This window comes from Bombina bombina, chromosome 7, assembly GCF_027579735.1.
Source record: "Bombina bombina isolate aBomBom1 chromosome 7, aBomBom1.pri, whole genome shotgun sequence".
Classification (NCBI taxonomy): domain Eukaryota; kingdom Metazoa; phylum Chordata; class Amphibia; order Anura; family Bombinatoridae; genus Bombina; species Bombina bombina.
Genome location: NC_069505.1, coordinates 591,815,429 through 591,833,327, shown reverse-complemented (window position 1 = coordinate 591,833,327; position 17,899 = coordinate 591,815,429). Strand labels below are relative to the sequence as shown.

At 39.9% G+C, this 17,899-nt stretch overlaps 1 protein-coding gene across 1 annotated transcript in view; it reads left to right on the top strand.

The window, feature by feature from the left end:
* The window catches only part of LOC128636624 (WD repeat-containing protein 62-like), a 368,449-nt gene that overhangs the window by 201,985 nt on the left and 148,565 nt on the right, over positions 1-17,899 (top strand). Inside the window, 2 exon segments of the mRNA XM_053689615.1 lie at positions 16,624-16,721; positions 17,409-17,537. Of these exon segments, the coding sequence (XP_053545590.1) occupies positions 16,624-16,721; positions 17,409-17,537 (227 nt within the window).

Sequence of the window (17,899 nt, the reverse complement as noted above, 5' to 3'; positions counted from 1 at the left end):
TAGCCATGTAGGAGGTGACTTGGATTGTTCAGTGCGAGGAAGCTCACATTTGCTGTCGGTCATCCACTTTCCAGGGGTGGACAATTGGGAGTCGGACTTCTAAACAGACTAATTCATCCTGATAATTCATCCCCGAGGAGTGAGCATTTCCATCCGGAAGTGTTCTCTAGGTAGACCCTCACATGGGGGTTTCAGGAGTTGGCTTCTGTGGGCGTTTCAACAAAACGCCAAGTTTCGAAGGTACGGTTTATGGTCATGTGATCCGCAGGCCGTCCTGATAGATGTTCTGACGTTTTTCTTGGTTTTCAGTCTTGCATACCTTTTTCCTCTTTCCACGGCTGTGATTTTATTAGCCCCTGCGTAGCCTCGCAGGATCTGGTGTGCAGACCTAGTGGAAATGTCGTCTCTCCACCTTGGAGACTACCTCTGAGGAAGGACTAATGATTCTTGGTCTTTTCCTTCATCTAAATCTCTGAAGCTGACTGCTTGAAGATTGGACGCTTAGTTTTGTCTAAGCCGGGGGGGTTTTCTGAATTTTTTTTCCTTTCTCTAGGGTGGTCTGGAGAAGGGTTTGTCAGTCAGTACCCTGAAGGGTCAGTTTCCTGCATTGTCTTTTTTGCTACATAATCATCTAGTGGACGTGCCAGATGTGCAATCTTTTTATCAGGCACTGGTCTACATCAGGCCTGTGTTTAAGTTGGTTGCTCCCCCTTAGGGTTTTATCCTTATTCTTAAAGTTTTGCAGTAGGCTCTGTTTGAGCCTTTACTTTCCATAGATATTAAGTTGTTATCTTGGAAGGTTTTGTTTCTCATTGCTATCTTTTCTGCTTGGAGAGTCTCGGAGCTCTGTGTGATTCGCCTTATCTTTCATGCAGTTAAGGCGGTTATTCGTACTAGTTAGGTTTTCGGATAGATATATTAATCAGAAAATTGTTGTTCCTTCTCTGTGTCCTTATCTATCTTCTCATAAGGACCGTTTTTTGCACAACTTTGATGTTGTGCGTGCTTTTATTTTCTATCTACAGGCGGCTAAGGATTATCGCCAGTTTGCTGTTTTGTTTCTCTGAGAAACATAAAGGTCAGAAAGCTTCAGCTACTTCTCTTTCTCTTTGATTGAGTAGTATAATGTGTTTGGTTTATGAGACTACTGGACAGCAGCCTCCTGAGAGAATTTCAGCTCATTCCAGTAGGGCTGTGTCCTCTAGCTTGGGCATTGGTTCCCACTAGTAATTGATGATTCCGTGGATTTACCATATTTTAGGAAAGAAAACATAATTTATGCTTACCTGATAAATTTATTTCCAGATATGGTGAGTCCACGGCCCACCATTTATTTTAAGACTGTTATTTTGAACTAAAACCTCAGGCACCTCTACACCTTTGTGTTATCTTTTTCCATTTTCCCTTTGGCTGAATGACTGGAGGTTATGGGTAAGGTAAGTGACATATATAGCAGCTTTGCTGTGGTGCTCTTTGCCGCCTCCTGCTGGCCAGGAGTGATATTCCCACTAGTAATTGATGATTCCGTGGATTCACCATATCCGGAAATAAATAAACTTATTGGGTAAGCATAAATGGTTTTTATTGAGGACACTTCATATGGGTTCTATTTCGTGTAATGGTCACTAACATTGCCGGAACAAACTTTACTAGTTTTGCTGAAGACGATCTATCTCGCACTGTGTATTTTCAGTGGGAGGTGCCACATCTCTGTCGCAAGGACGGAACTTGTTTTCGTGCCTTCCTGTGGCGCAGTGAGTTTCTCCTTCCAGAGTAGCTGCACGGATTTGAAGAGTGATCTGCGCATTTCCATCAGAGTAGCCGATTCAGTACTTCTCTTGTTTCCGGTTGCGGATTCCGACATCGGCTCTGGGAGTAGGTAGGCGCCTCAGTCGAGACTGAGGTGTGGAGTTGCCTGGGGGTATTATTGGAGCGTATCTCGCTCTACTTACATCCTTATATTACCGTGGGTAATACTCTAGCTAGAGTCTGCAGAGTAATTATTTGAGAAATAATTTTTTTTATAAACATGTCAGATTCAGAGCAAGAGTCTGCTCAACTGAACTCATGTATTTTATGTCTAGAAGCACAAATTGCTTCCCCCATGCAGTTTTGTTCCTCATGTGTTCCTCATTTAGCTCTGCTTCTTAGCAAAGAGATCAAACTACAAAAGGATTAAATACATAAGGATATTTGAGTTATTTCAGGAGTTATTCAGGGTTATTCAGGCTTATTCAGTAGAAAATAATACTTATATTTTTCTTATTGTTAAAGTGTTGCATAGTTTAAAATGTCTCAGATACAGTGCAATGGGTGTTTTGCACTTTTTAATCGTTCTACTTTTTGGAGATTTAGGGGCTGTCCTGTTTGTAAGCAGTTTTCCCTGTTAAGGGAGGAAATAGCTAAACTTCAAGCTAAGGTAAGTAACATACCTGTTACCTCTACAAAGCTGCCTCAGAAAGAAGCCCCTCTACCCCAGAGATCAGCAAGGAGAGGCAGATGGATCACTGTAGGCTCTGGAAGAATTAGAACAGTAGACCAGAAGCATTGCCCACAACCTCTGCCATTGCAAAACTCCTATGCTGCTCTTGCCGAATACACTTGTGATGAGGAGATTGCTGTTTCTGAGCCCTCTGAAGCTGTAACAGGTAATTTAAATCTATTGGCACCTGATTCTCCAGGTAACATAACACAGGAAAGAACTGCAGATGTGTTTTTGAGAAAAAGACTGTTAGTGGGTGACTCTATTTTGAGGAATGTGTATTTAGGTGAAAGTAAAGGAGAAACAAGGGAGGTTAGATGTCTTCCAGGAGCTACTGCTCACAGGGATAGGAATCGTATTTTGAGAATTGTTAAGGCAGCAGGAAAGGGAAGTGAGTTGGATGTGATTGTTCATTTAGGAACAAATGATCTGGCTAGTAATCATGTTGCTGCTGTTCAGAAAGAGTTTTGTGACCTAGGTAATCATTTAGAGACTGTGGCATCAACTCTATCATTTTCTGCTATTTTACCTGTGTATGACCAGGAAGCAGGAAAGATGGAGCGGATAACAACATTTAATTCTTGGTTAGATAAGTGGTGCAGGGAACGAGGATTTGGTTTTATTGGCCATTATAGCTCTGTTTGGAAAGATACTAGGTTATTTAGGAGAGATGGCTTGCATTTGGATGCTAAAGGAACAGAGTATCTGGGAGAGGAGTTCAAATACTTTATTAGAAATCATTTAAACTAATAAAGGGGGGTAGCATTAATATATCCACCTGCCCCCCACAGCATGCCAAAACTGTTAGTCCAAGTAACAATTCTAGAAATTCTAGTAGAAAAATTCTTCGTGCCATGAGCACAAATGCTCGCAGCTTAGGAAATAAATTACCTGAACTCATTTCAATAATGACTAGGGACAACTTGGATTTAGTAGCTATAACAGAAACATGGTACAATGATTTGCATGACTGGGACATAGTCATACCTGGATACAGGTTATTTAAAAAGAACAGAGTAGGAAAGAAAGGTGGAGGAGTTGCTTTGTATGTAAATGAAAATATAAAGGTTACTGAAATTGTAGGAACAAATGATGAGGTGGAAAGTATTTGGGTGACTTTGGAAATTGGAGATAAAAATGTTTTTAGAATAGGGGTTGTATATAGGCCTCCATTGCAGGATGAAAAACTGGACAATCTGTTATTAGATGAAATAACCAAAATGACCATGAAGGGTAAGGTTATAGTACTGGGGGACTTTAATTTGCCAGATATAGACTGGAAGATTCCTTCTGCTAGATCGGCTAGAAGCAGGTATATTCTTGAATCTCTGCTAGGGGAATCACTTGAACAATTAGTCAAGGAACCAACTCGTAAGGAAGCTATATTAGATCTAATACTTACAAACAGTGATACAGTTTCAGATGTGTCTGTAGGTGAGAACTTAGGATCCAGTGATCATCAATCTGTTTGGTTTAGTATTCATGTTCAGGAACTGTACACCCAGACTAAAACAAAAGTTTTAGACTTTAGGACGGCAGATTTTTCATTAATGGGAGAATACCTAAAAAACTATTTAAAGGGGAAAAATCTTATTACAGGGGTTCAAGAACAGTGGGAATTTGTGAAAGGTGCCATTTTAGATGCAACCGCACACTGTATTAGACATGTCTGTAAAAGTAAAAGAAAGCGGAAACCAATTTGGTTTTCCAAAGAAGTAGCACATGCTGTAAAGACAAAAAAGATAGCTTATAAAAATTACAGACACACACAAGCAGATGATGATATGAAAATATGGAGACTCCAACAAAAAAAGACTAAGCAGTTAATTAGGAAGGTTAAAGCTGATGCAGAAGAGAAGATAGCACAGTCAGTAAAACATGGGGACAAAACATTCTTTAGATATATCAGTGAAAGAAGAAAAAATAAGGTAGGAATAGTAAAATTGAAATCAGTTGATGGTAGAATAATAGAAGGAGATAAGCAGATTGCAGACTGTCTCAATGATTACTTCTGTTCTGTTTTCACTAAAGATTGTGAAGATACAATGTCTACATTAAGGGATGCTATGCAAAATAGAAACAAGCTTAACAGTAATCTTTTTACAGAGGATGAGGTTTTGTTAGCATTATCAAAAATAAATGTTACAAAGGCAGTGGGTCCTGATAATATTCATCCAAGGGTTTTAAAAGAACTTCGTTCAGTGCTAACTGTCCCATTAACTGATCTGTTTAATCAGTCACTATTAACAGGAGCTGTCCCAGATGATTGGAGAATAGCAAATGTAATACCTCTTCATAAAAAGGGCAGTAGAGAAGAATCTGGCAACTACAGGCCAGTTAGTTTAACTTCAGTAGTAGGGAAATTAATGGAAAGCCTCTTAAAGGAAAGAATTATGACTTACATAAAGACAAACAATTTAGAGGACCAAAATCAGCATGGTTTTACTTCAGGGAGATCATGTCAGACTAATCTAATTGACTTCTTTGATTATGTAACAAAAGTATTAGACAAGGGAGGAGCAGTTGATGTAGCATATCTAGATTTCAGCAAAGCATTTGACACCGTCCCACACAATAAACTTATTCACAAACTATATCTCCTTGGTCTAGATTCAAAAATTGTGAACTGGGTGGAATGCTGGCTTAAGGACAGAAAACAAAGTGTCTTAGTAAATGGAGTTCATTCAGCAGAGGGGGCTGTTACTAGTGGTGTTCCTCAGGGGTCAGTTCTGGGGCCTGTTTTGTTTAACATATTTATCTGCGATATCAGCAAAGGGCTACAGGGGAAAGTATGTCTCTTTGCAGATGATACAAAAATTTGCAACAGAGTGGATGTTCCAGGGGGGGTAGACAAAATGAGAAGTGATATACAACAATTGGAGGATTGGACAAACGACTGGGATCTAAAGTTTAACACAGCAAAGTGTAAAATAATGCATTTAGGGAAGAAAAATCCAAATGTTAATTACAGACTCAATGACACTTTACTGACTGTTACAGACGAGGAACAGGACTTGGGAATTATTATTTCAGATGATTTAAAACTTAGTAAACAATGTAGTAAGGCAGCGAGTAAGGCTAGCAGAATGCTTGGATGTATTGGTAGAGGTATTTGCAGCAGAAATAGTAAGGTTCTTATGCCACTTTATAGATCATTAGTTAGGCCTCATCTTGAGTATTGTGTGCAGTTCTGGAGGCCATATCTTCAGAAGGATATTAACAAACTTGAATCTGTGCAAAGGAGGGCTACCAAAATGGTACATGGTCTAAAAAATAAAACTTACCAGGATAGGCTCAATGACCTAAATATGTATAGCTTAGAGGAGAGAAGGGAAAGAGGTGATATGATAGCAACTTTCAAGTACATTAAAGGGTTTAGTAAAACTGAGGCTGTGGGTATTTTACATAAAATGGAAAATTCAAGAACAAGGGGTCATGAGCTCAAGCTAAAGGGTAGTAGATTCAGGAGTAATTTGAGGAAGCACTTCTTTACAGAAAGAGTGATTGATTTATGGAATAAACTTCCTCAAGAGGTAGTAGCAACAAACACTGTGGGGGACTTTAAAAATGCATGGGACAAGCATAGGGCTATCCTACGAACTAGATAAGTTTATACTGTTAGGTAAGGTGGGGCAGACTTGCTGGGCCTATGGCTCTTATCTGCCGTCAATATCTATGTTTCTATGTTTCTATGTGTTAAGAAAAGTTTGCAAAATAAAGTTTAAGGGGAAGCGCAAGAGGTAACTTAAAGATTCGGATAATAAGGTTGCTGATTCCAGCAATTCGTTTGGAGCTTCTGAGGGTGAAATCTCAGACTCAGTGTAATTCCTTCATCTGAAGCTGAAGTGGTATCTTTCAGATTTAGTCTTGAACACCTTCGTGTTCTGTAAAAGGAGGTTTTGGCTACTTCGGACGACTGACACTCCTGTAGTTGTCCACCCTAAGAAATCTAGTAAACGTAATAGTTACTTTAATGTTCCTTCCTCTAAGGAGGTGTTTCAGGTGCCAGACCGTGCTTTAGAGATTATTACACAGGAGTGGGAGAAACCAGTGGTTTCCTTTTCCCCGTCTTCTATTTTCAAGAAGATGTTTCTGGTTGCTGATTCCATAAAGGAGCGATGGCACACGGTACCTAAGGTAGAAGGGGCCATTTCTACTTTGGCTAAGAGAACTACTATTCCTATTGAGGATAGCTGCTCTTTTAAAGACACTATGGACAAGAAGCTGGAAGCTTATTTGAAGAAAATATATGTAGGCCTCCAATGGCAACCTGCGGTGTGTATTGCCACTGTGACAAGTGCTGCATCCTATTGGTTCGACGCCTTGTCTGATTCTCTTCAGGTAGAGACTTCTTTGGATGAGATCGAAGACAGAATTAAGGCTCTTAAGCTAGCCAATTCCTTTATTTCTGATGCTATTTTGCAGGTTGTTCTACTGGGAGCAAAAACTTCTAGTTTCGCTGTTCTAGCCCGTAGGGCATTGTGGTTGAAGTCTTGGTTGGCGGATGTTTCCTCTAAGGTCAAGCTTCTGGCGATTCCTTACAAGGGTAAGGCAGAAATAGTTTCTGATATTACAGGTGGGAAAGGATCTTTCCCTACCGCAGGATAAGAAGAATAGACCTAAAGAACGTCAATGTTTGTTCCTTTCGTATCTTCATAGGAAAGTCTTCCCCTTCTCCTTCCAAGCAGGAGCAGTTCAAGCCTTCTTGGAGACCCAATCAGCCTTGGAACAAGGGGAAGCAGCCTTAGAAACCCTCAGCTGACCCCAAATCAGCATGAAGGGTTTGCCCCCGATCCGGGATCGGATTATGTGGGGGGCAGACTTTCTCAGTTTTCTCAAGCTTGGATACGAGATGTCCCAGATTCCTGGGCTGTGGACATAGTATCTCAGGGTTAAAAATTGGAATTCAAAACCTTTCCTCTCAGGGGCAGGTTCCAGACAAGAAGAGAGGCGTTCTTGAAATGTGTTCAAGATCTTTCCTCCCTGTGAGTGATAGTACCAGTTCCAATGGAGGAACAGGGTCTGGATTTCTATTCAAATCTGTTTGTGGTTCCCAAAAAAGAGGGAACTTTACGACTTATTCTGGAATTGAAATGTCTCAACAAGTTTCTCGAGTACCGTCCTTCAAAATGGAAACTATCCGTTCCATTATTCCTCCAGTGAATCTGGAAAAGAGTTCCCTTGTTCCAGCTACAAGGGTGGGTTTTTTTTCGGGACCATAATAGATTCCCTATCAATGAAAATATTTCTGACGGAGGTCAGAAAATCCAAGATTCTCTCCTCTTGCCTTTCCTTACAGTCTACTGTTCGGCCATCAGTGGCTCAATGTATGGAGGTAATTTGTCTGATGGTCGCTTCCATGGACATCATTCCCTTTGCTCGTTTGAGAGCTCTGCATTTATGCATGCTCAAGCAATGGAACGGAGATCATTCAGATCTTTCTGAGGATAGGTCTAGATCAGTCGTCAAGAGATTCTCTTGCGTGGTGGCTTTCTCAGGAGCATCTGTCTCATGGAACATGCTTTTCTAGACCTTCCTTGATGATTGTGACCATGGACGCCAGCCTGCTGGGCTGGGGAGCAGTCTGGGACTCGTTAAAGGCGCAGGGACTCGGGAGGAGTCTGCTCTTCCCATAAACATCTTGGAGTTAAGAGTGATTTACAATGCTCTGGTGGCTTGTCAGTGATTCTCATAGCCCCTGCGTGGTCTCGCAGGATCTGGTATGCAGACCTAGTGGAGATGTCGTCTCTTCCACCTTGGAGACTGCCTCTGAGGAAGGACCTTCTGATTCAGGGTCCTTTCCTTTATCCAAATCTTGTTTCTCTGAAGTTGACTGCTTGGAAATTGAACGCTTAGTATTGTCGGTCATTGAGACCATGATTCAGGCTCGCAAGCCTGTTACTAGAAAGATTTACCATAAGATATGGTGTAAATATCTTTATTGGTGTGAATCCAAGGGCTACTCTTGGAGAAGGGTCAGGATTCCTAGGATTTTGTCCTTTCTCCAGGAAGGTCTGGAAAAGGGTTTGTCAGTCAGTACCCTGAAGGGTCAGATATCTGCTTTAGCTATTTTGCTACATAAGCGTCTGGCCGACGTGCCAGATGTGCAATCTCTTTTTGTCAGGGCTTGGTCAGAATCAGGCCTGTGTTCAAGTCTGTTGCTCCTCCTTGGAACCTTAACCTTGTTGTTAAAGTTTTGCAGCAGTCTCAATTTGAGCCTTTGCATTCTATAGATATTAAATTGTTATCTTGGAAGGTTTTGTTTCTTATTGCTATCTCTTCTTCTCAGAGAGTCTCGAAACTCTCAGCTTCGTGATTTGCCTTTCATGCGATAAGGCGGTTCTTCGTACCAAGTTAGGTTTCCTTCCTAAAGTTGTTTCGGATAGAAATATTAATCGGGAAATGATTGTTTATTCACTATGTCCTAATCCTCCTTCTCATAAGGAACGTTTGTTGCACAACTTGGATGTTGTGCGTGCTCTTAAATTCTATTTGCAGGTTACTAAGGATTTTTGCCAGTCTTCTGCCCTGTTTCTTTTGGAAACGTAAAGGTCAGAAAACTACTGCTGCTCCTCTTTTTCTCTGGTTGAGAAGTATAATTCGTTTGGCTTATGAGACTGCTGGATAGCAGCCTCCTGAGAGAATTACGGCTCATTCCACCAGAGCTTTTTCCTCTTCTTGGGCTTTCAAAAATGAAGCTTCTGTGGAACAGATTTGCAAGTATGCAACTTTGTCTTCCTTGCATACTTTTTCAAAATGTTATAAATTTGATACTTTTGCCTCGGCTGAGGCTTCTTTTGGGAGGAAACGGGGGTGCCTTTGGTTTAGGTTACCTGTCTTGTCCCTCCCTAGTCATCTGTGTTCTCTAGCTTGGGTATTGGTTCCCAACAGTAATTGATGATGCCGTGGACTCACCATATCTTAGGAAAGAAAACAAATTTTATGCTTACCTGATTAATTTCTTTCTTTCCGGATATGATGAATCCACGGCCCCGCCCTTTATTTTAAGACCATTATTTTTTACTAAACCTCAGGCACCTCTACACCTTGTGTTACTCCTTTTTTTTCCATTTACCTTCAGTCGAATGAGGGAATGACTAGGGTTTGTGGGAAGGGGCGTGATGTTAAACAGCTTTGCTGTGGTGCTCTTTGCCTCCTCCTGCTGGCCAGGAGTGATATTCCCAAAAGTAATTGATATTGCTGCGGACTCACCATATCCGGAAAGAAATTTATTAGGTTAGCATAAATGTTGTTTAATTTTGTCAAGCACTAGAAGGGCTCACTCCTCATTGATGTGCCTATGCGCTAGCATGCTCCAAAACGTATGCAGGACACAGTTCCTGATTAGACATGAGGTACAGTGGTTAAAGAAAAGCTTTTGGTAGGGGCTATTAACATGGGATGATTTTTTTAAAATGATGCCTAGTATAGGGGCAACCAGGTTATGTATTTATAAAAATTAGACCATTTTTAGCATGTCCCTCTAAATTTAGACACGCGCCTCACACCCTCTTTGTTCTTCACATGTCTTTAGCAAACATTCTTCACTTACTTTCTATTCTGGATCTTTCTACATGCTTTACATCTGTATGGAGACTTAAAACTTTCACAAATATCCTCTCCCTGCTGCTTTCTAAATATTCTCTTCCCTAGACCCTGCTAAGAAAACCAAAGTCGTGTTGTGGTGTCTGCACGCCTCAAAAACACCCTCTTCCCCTGATCTTGCACTTCAGTTAAACATCTTATCCTGCACTCATCACACTTTCACAAAAACCTCCTCTTACATGGGCAGTACACATTCCCAAAACATTCTATGTAAATACACCCCTTCTTGGATATTGCATACACTTTCCCCTACAGTGTACTTTTTCTTTCATGTAATTGGCAAGAGTCCATGAGTAAGTGACATATGGGATATACAATCCTACCAGGAGGGGCAAAGTTTCCCAAACCTCAAAATGCCTATAAATACACCCCTCACCACACCCACAATTCAGTTTTACAAACTTTGCCTCCTATGGAGGTTGTGAAGTAAGTTTGTGCTAAGATTTCTATGTTGATATGCGCTTCTCAGCATTGTTGAAGCCCGATTCCTCTCAGAGTACAGCGAATGTCAGAGGGACGTGAAGGGAGTATCACCTATTGAATACGATGATTTCCCTAACGGGGGTCTTTTTCATGGGTTCTCTGTTATCGGTCGTAGAGATTCATCTCCTACCTCCCTTTTCAGATCGACGATATACTCTCAAATTTACCATTACCTCTACTGAAGAACTGTTTTAGTACTGGTTTGGCTATCTGCTATATGTAGATGGGTGTCTTTTGGTAAGTATGTTTTCATTTACTTAAGACACTCTCAGCTATGGTTTGGCACTTTATGCAATTTATATAAAGTTCTAAATATATGTATTGTACTTATATTTGCCATGAGTCAGGTTCATGTATTTCCTTCTGCAGACTGTCAGTTTCATATTTGGGAATATAAACACTTTAAGAAATTTGTTTCTTACCTGGGGTTTAGTCTTTTTTCAATTTGACTACTTTTGCATTTGCGGGTATTAGGCCCGCGGGTGCGTAAAATGTTAGACTTTATTGCGTCATTTTTGGCGCGAACTTTTCTGGCGCGGGAAATTAAGTTTTTGACGCAACTTCGTAATTTCCGGCGTCATACGTGACGTCGAGACCTTTCACACGGCGGCGTCATTAGTGACGCAAGTGTGTCATTTCCGGTCATTTTTGGCGCCAAAAGAGTTTACGTTTCGTTGTGCGTCATACTTGGCGCCAATTTTTTCATTATTTCAATACCCCATTGTTGTTTGCCTCCTGCTTTCTTTTCTATCAAGAGGCCTCTGCTTTATATGTTGTTTTTTCTCTTACATTGAGCAAGATGTCCCAATCTGATCCTGTCTCTGAAGTTTCTGCTGGAACATTGCTGCCTGACATCGGTTCTACCAAAGTTAAGTGCATTTGTTGTAAAATTGTAGAAATTATTCCACCGAATGTCATTTGTAATAGTTGTCATGATAAACTTTTACATGCAGATAGTGTTTCTATCAGTAATAGTACATTGCCAGTTGCAGTTCCTTCAACTTCTAATGTGCATGATATACCTGTAAATTTTAAAGAATTTGTTTCTGAATCTATTATGAAGGCTTTGTCTGCATTTCCACCTTCTAATAAACGTAAAAGGTCTTTTAAAACTTCTCATTTAGCTGATGAAATTTCAAATGACCAACAACATAATAATTCATCCTCTTCTGATGAGGATCTATCTGAAACAGAAGATCCTTCCTCAGATATTGACACTGACAAATCTACTTATTTATTTAAAATAGAGTATATGCATTCTTTATTAAAAGAAGTGTTAATTACTTTGGATATTGAGGTAACCAGTCCTATTGACGTTCAGTCTAATAAACGTTTAAATGCTGTTTTTAAACCTCCTGTGGTTTCTCCAGGTGTTTTTCCCATTCCTGAGGCTATTTCTGATATGATTTCTAGGGAATGGAATAAGCCAGGTACTTCCTTTATTCCTTCTTCAAGGTTTAAGAGATTGTATCCTTTATCAGCAAAATCTATAGAGTTTTGGGGAAAAATCCCCAAAGTTGATGGGGCTATTTCTACTTTTGCTAAACGTACCACTATTCCTATGGAAGATAGCACGTCCTTTAAGGATCCTTTAGATAGGAAGCTTGAATCTTATCTAAGGAAGGCCTATTCATATTCAGGTCATCTTCTCAGACCTGCTATTTCTTTGGGTGATGTTGCGGCTGCATCAACCTTCTGGTTGGAGTATTTAGCGCAACATCAATTGGATTCTGACATATCTAGCATTGTTCGAATACTGCAACATGCTAATCATTTTATTTGTGATGCCATTTTTTATATTATCAAAATTGATGTTAGATCCATGTCTTTAGCTGTATTAGCTAGAAGAGCTTTGTGGCTTAAATCTTGGAATGCTGATATGACATCTAAATCTAGATTACTATCTCTTTCTTTCCAAGGTAATAATTTATTTGGTTCTCAGTTGGATTCTATTATTTCAACTATCACTGGAGGAAAAGGAGTTTTTTTGCCTCAGGATAAAAAAACCTAAGGGTAAATCTAAGGCTTCTAACCGTTTTCGTTCCTTTCGTCAGAATAAGGAACAAAAACTCAATCCTCCTCCCAAGGAATCTGCTTCCAGTTGGAAGCCTTCCTCAAATTGGAATAAATCCAAGCCATTTAGGAAACCAAAGTCTGCCCCTAAGTCCGCATGAAGGTGCGGCCCTCATTCCAGCTCAGCTGGTAGGGGCAGATTAAGGTTTTTCAAGGATTTTTGGATAAAATCTGTCCAAAATCATTGGATTCAGAGCATTGTCTCTCAAGGGTATCGAATAGGATTCAAAGTAAGACCTCCTGTGAGAAGATTTTTTCTCTCACACATTCCTGTAAATCCAGTAAAAGCTCAGGCTTTTCTGAAGTGTGTTTCAAACCTGGAGTCTTCAGGGGTAATCATGCCAGTTCCTCCTCAGGAACAAGGTTTGGGGTTTTATTCAAACCTATTCATTGTACCAAAGAAAGAAAATTTGTTCAGACCAGTTCTGGATCTGAAAATTTTGAATCGTTATGTAAGAGTACCAACTTTCAAGATGGTGACTATAAGGACTATTCTGCCTTTTGTTCAGCAAGGACATTATATGTCCACAATAGACTTGCAGGATGCATACCTTCATATTCCGATTCATCCAGAACACTATCGGTTTCTGAGATTCTCTTTTCTAGACAAGCATTACCAATTTGTTGCTCTTCCATTTGGCCTAGCAACAGCTCCCAGAATCTTTTCAAAGGTTCTGGGTGCCCTACTATCTGTAATCAGAGAACAGGGTATTGCAGTGTTTCCTTATTTGGACGATATCTTAGTACTAGCTCAGTCTTTACATTCTGCAGAATCTCACACAAATCAACTAGTGTTGTTTCTTCGGAAACATGGTTGGAGGATCAATTTACCAAAAAGTTTCTTGATTCCTCAGACAAGGGTCACCTTTTTAGGCTTCCAGATAGATTCAGTGTCCATGACTCTGTCTCTAACAGACAAGAGACGTTTATGATTGGTCGCAGCATGTCGGCTCCTTCAGTCTCAGTCATTCCCTTCAGTGGCTATGTGCATGGAAGTTTTAGGTCTCATGACTGCAGCATCGGACGCAATCCCCTTTGCTCGTTTTCACATGAGACCTCTACAGCTTTGTATGCTGAATCAATGGTGCAGGGATTATACAAAGATATCACAATTAATATCCTTGAATCCCAATGTACGACACTCTCTGACATGGTGGATAGATCACCATTGTTTGGTTCAAGGGGCTTCTTTTGTTCGCCCAACCTGGACTGTAATCACAACCGATGCGAGTCTTTCAGGTTGGGGAGCTGTTTGGGGGTCTCTGACAGCACAAGGGGTTTGGAAATCTCAAGAGGTGAGATTACCAATAAATATTTTAGAACTCCGTGCAATTTTCAGGGCTCTTCAGTTCTGGCCTCTACTAAAGAGAGAACCGTTCATTTGTTTTCAGACAGACAATATCACAACTGTGGTTTATGTCAATCATCAGGGTGGGACTCACAGTACCCAAGCTATGAAAGAAGTATCCCGGATACTTGCTTGGGCGGAATCCAGCTCCTGTCTAATCTCTGCGGTGCATATCCCAGGTGTAGACAATTGGGAGGCGGATTATCTCAGCCGCCAGACTTTACATCCAGGGGAGTGGTCTCTCCATCCAGATGTGTTTTCTCAGATTGTTCAGATGTGGGGGCTTCCAGAGATAGATATGTGTAGTGTGATAGGAGCGCCTAAAGGTGGATTCCTGCTGCTAAAAAAGTTCTTCCCTCAAAGAGAACTAAATGGTGGATAAGAAGAAAAAATGAGATTTATTTAGCAGCGCTAAAAAAAAGCTAGGAAATGATGATACCAATCTAATTTATGTTTAATACAATCTAGTTTATTTAAAAATTCTTATAACACATAAAAACAACAGCAAATGCTTTTCCTAATTAATAAAGGGACGCCTCCCTTATACAACACTTATAAAAACAGACTAGAACCATATATTCCTAGAATTCCAGGTATAAAGGAATTAATTCTATAGATAACATATGACAAGCAACAAATTTCTAAGATAAATGGTGAATTGAATATTTAAAAGGCACAAATGTATCAGTCCTAACAGCTTTACAGTTCTTCAGTAACAAATACAGTTATAAAGTTACACAGTTACTTTCCTTGGACATATAATTGGCTCAGGTGTGCTGGATAGATCTCATGGCCTCTCATCTAAACAAGAAACTTCCCAGATACCTGTCCAGGTCCAGGGATGTTCAGGCGGAAGCACTTCCTTGGTGTTATCAACCTGCTTACATCTTCCCGCCTCTAGTTCTCCTTCCAAGAGTGATTTCCAAAATCATCATGGAACAGTCCTTTGTGTTGCTGGTGGCTCCAGCATGGCCACACAGGTTTTGGTATGCGGATCTGGTTCGGATGTCCAGTTGCCCGCCTTGGCCACTTCCGTTAAGGCCGGATCTACTATCTCAAGGTCCGTTTTTCCATCAGGATCTCAAATCATTGTCTCTAGAAAGATTTATTATAGAGTTTGGAAGACTTACATTTCATGGTGTTCTTCTCATAATTTCTCCTGGCATTCTTTTAGAATTCCTAGAATTTTGCAGTTTCTTCAGTATGGTTTGGATAAGGGTTTGTCTGCAAGTTCCTTGAAAGGACAAATCTCCGCTCTTTCTGTTTTATTTCACAGAAAAATTGCTATACTTCCTAATATACACTGTTTTGTACAGGCTTTAGTTCGTATTAAGCCTGTCATTAAGTCAATTTCTCCTCCTTGGAGTCTTAATTTGGTTCTGAGGGCTTTACAGGCTCCTCAATTTGAACCTATGCATTCTTTGGATATTAAACTACTTTCTTGGAAAGTGTTGTTCCTTTTGGCTATCTCTTCTGCTAGAAGAGTTTCTGAGCTATCTGCTCTTTCTTCTGAATCTCCTTTTCTGAATTTTTAATCAGGATAAGGCAGTTTTGCGGACTTCTTTTCAATTTTTACCTAAGGTTGTGAATTCTAACAACATTAGTAGAGAAATTGTTGTCCCTTCTTTATGTCCTAATCCTAAGAAGTCTTTGGAGAGATCCTTACATTCTTTGGATGTGGTAAGAGCTTTGAAATATTATGTGTAAGCTACTAAAAATTTCAGGAAGACTTCTAGTCTATTTGTTTTATTTTCTGGTCCTAGGAAAGGTCAGAAAGCTTCTGCTATTTCCTTGGCTTCTTGGTTGAAACTTTTGATTCATCAAGCTTATTTGGAGTCGGGTCAAACCCCGCCTCAGAGAATTACAGTTCATTCTACTAGATCAGTCTCTACTTCATGGGCTTTTTAGAATGAAGCTTCAGTTGATCAGATTTGCAAAGCAGCCACTTGGTCCTCTTTGCATACATTTACTAAATTCTACCATTTTGATGTATGTGCTTCTTCGGAAGCAGTTTTTGGTAGAAAAGTTCTTCAGGCAGCTGTTTCAGTTTGATTCTTCTGCTTTTTGATTTAAGTTTTTTTCTTTCAAAAGTGAAAATAACTTATTTTTGGGTTGTGGATTATTTTCTCAGCGGAATATGGCTGTTTTTTGTTTTATTCCCTCCCTCTCTACTAGTGACTCTTGAGTGGAAGACTCCACATCTTGGGTATTGATATCCCATATGTCACTAGCTCATGGACTCTTGCCAATTACATGAAAGAAAACATAATTTATGTAAGAACTTACCTGATAAATTCATTTCTTTCATATTGGCAAGAGTCCATGAGGCCCACCCTTTTTATGGTGGTTATGATTTTTTGTATAAAGCACAATTATTTCCAAATTTCCTTTGTTGATGCTTTCTACTCCTTTCTTTATCACCCCACTGCTTGGCTATTCGTTAAACTGAATTGTGGGTGTGGTGAGGGGTGTATTTATAGACATTTTGAGGTTTGGGAAACTTTGCCCCTCCTGGTAGGATTGTATAGCCCATATGTCACTAGCTCATGGACTCTTGCCAATATGAAAGAAATGAATTTATCAGGTAAGTTCTTACATAAATTATGTTTTTTTTTTTTCTTCTTTTTTAAAGTGACTTTGCTGTAGAGGAACAGATCTCATCAGAATCATATCGGATCATCAGTAGTAGGAATACTTCTAACCTATCATTAAGCTCACAACAGTACCGAGGTAATTATAGACGTCTGCAACAATATACGGCTATATTAATAATATATACTGCAGTGTTTCAAGTCAGGATGGCCGATGTGCGAAAACACAGAGCAAATGATTACTTGTGTATGATGATTCGTGTAACCACATTTATGCATTTAAATTCACATCACATACTCGTATGATTGTGTCACACACTTGGCTATAGAATAGTTTCCGGATACATTTCATGCTAATATGTTGTCACTGTGGCGTAATATTTGGCACGTCTGTGACACTTTTTCACAGTACTATACCTGGCCCTTTCCCTGTGACACACATTGTATTAGCGTTTCTCATCTCCAGTCCTCACAGTCACAGTTAGTGAGCAGATGACCACACAAGGAAGGGATATACAGTCTGGCTTGTTAGCCGAGTAGATCTGTGAAACAATGATTTATGGGACACGTTTAATATTTACCTTAGATACATCAAGAGAAATCATAATTAAAAGTTAATTTCTATATTACCACTTGCCAGTGTTCCAGGTACCCCCAGGGGGTACAGATTGAGAAACAAGACCCCCAACCGGTTGCACAAATTAGCAATATGCCACTAGAGTATAATCACATTATCTTCTGGCAAACTAGCTGCTGTTCCTTTCTATATTGAATATGATGGGGGGTTTTCTTTTTTTTTTTCTTATGATGATAAAACTTTGGGCAGACGATGAGTCCCAGAGCAGTGTGGAGTCCAACTCAGTGGATGAAGACCAGTTACAGACAATCTCTCACACCCCGGAGGAAGAGAACTGCCTTTTAAATAAGTTTGATATTTTCATTGATCTTGCTGATGGTAAGATTTCTCTACCAGGTCTGGTGTATTCTCAAAACATTTTCCTACTGTAGATCTCGCCGTTTTATTTTCTTGCAAAATAAGGTGTTCAGATTGTGTTAAAATACTCAAAACACAAGCAAATGAAAATAGGGATAATTGTAAGATACTATAATCTGATTTGTATTGTATGCAGGATTTAATTATTAAAGTGCAACCCTGCTAACTCTTCCCCGTGAAGTTTCCCTTTCCAGGAAGCTCTATATCAGACATCCTCAAACTTGGGCCTTCAGAGGTTTTTAACTACGTTTCTTATGATGCTCAGCCAGCTGATATGCTGGCTGAGCATCATGGGAAATGTAGTTCCAAAACCTGTGAAGGGC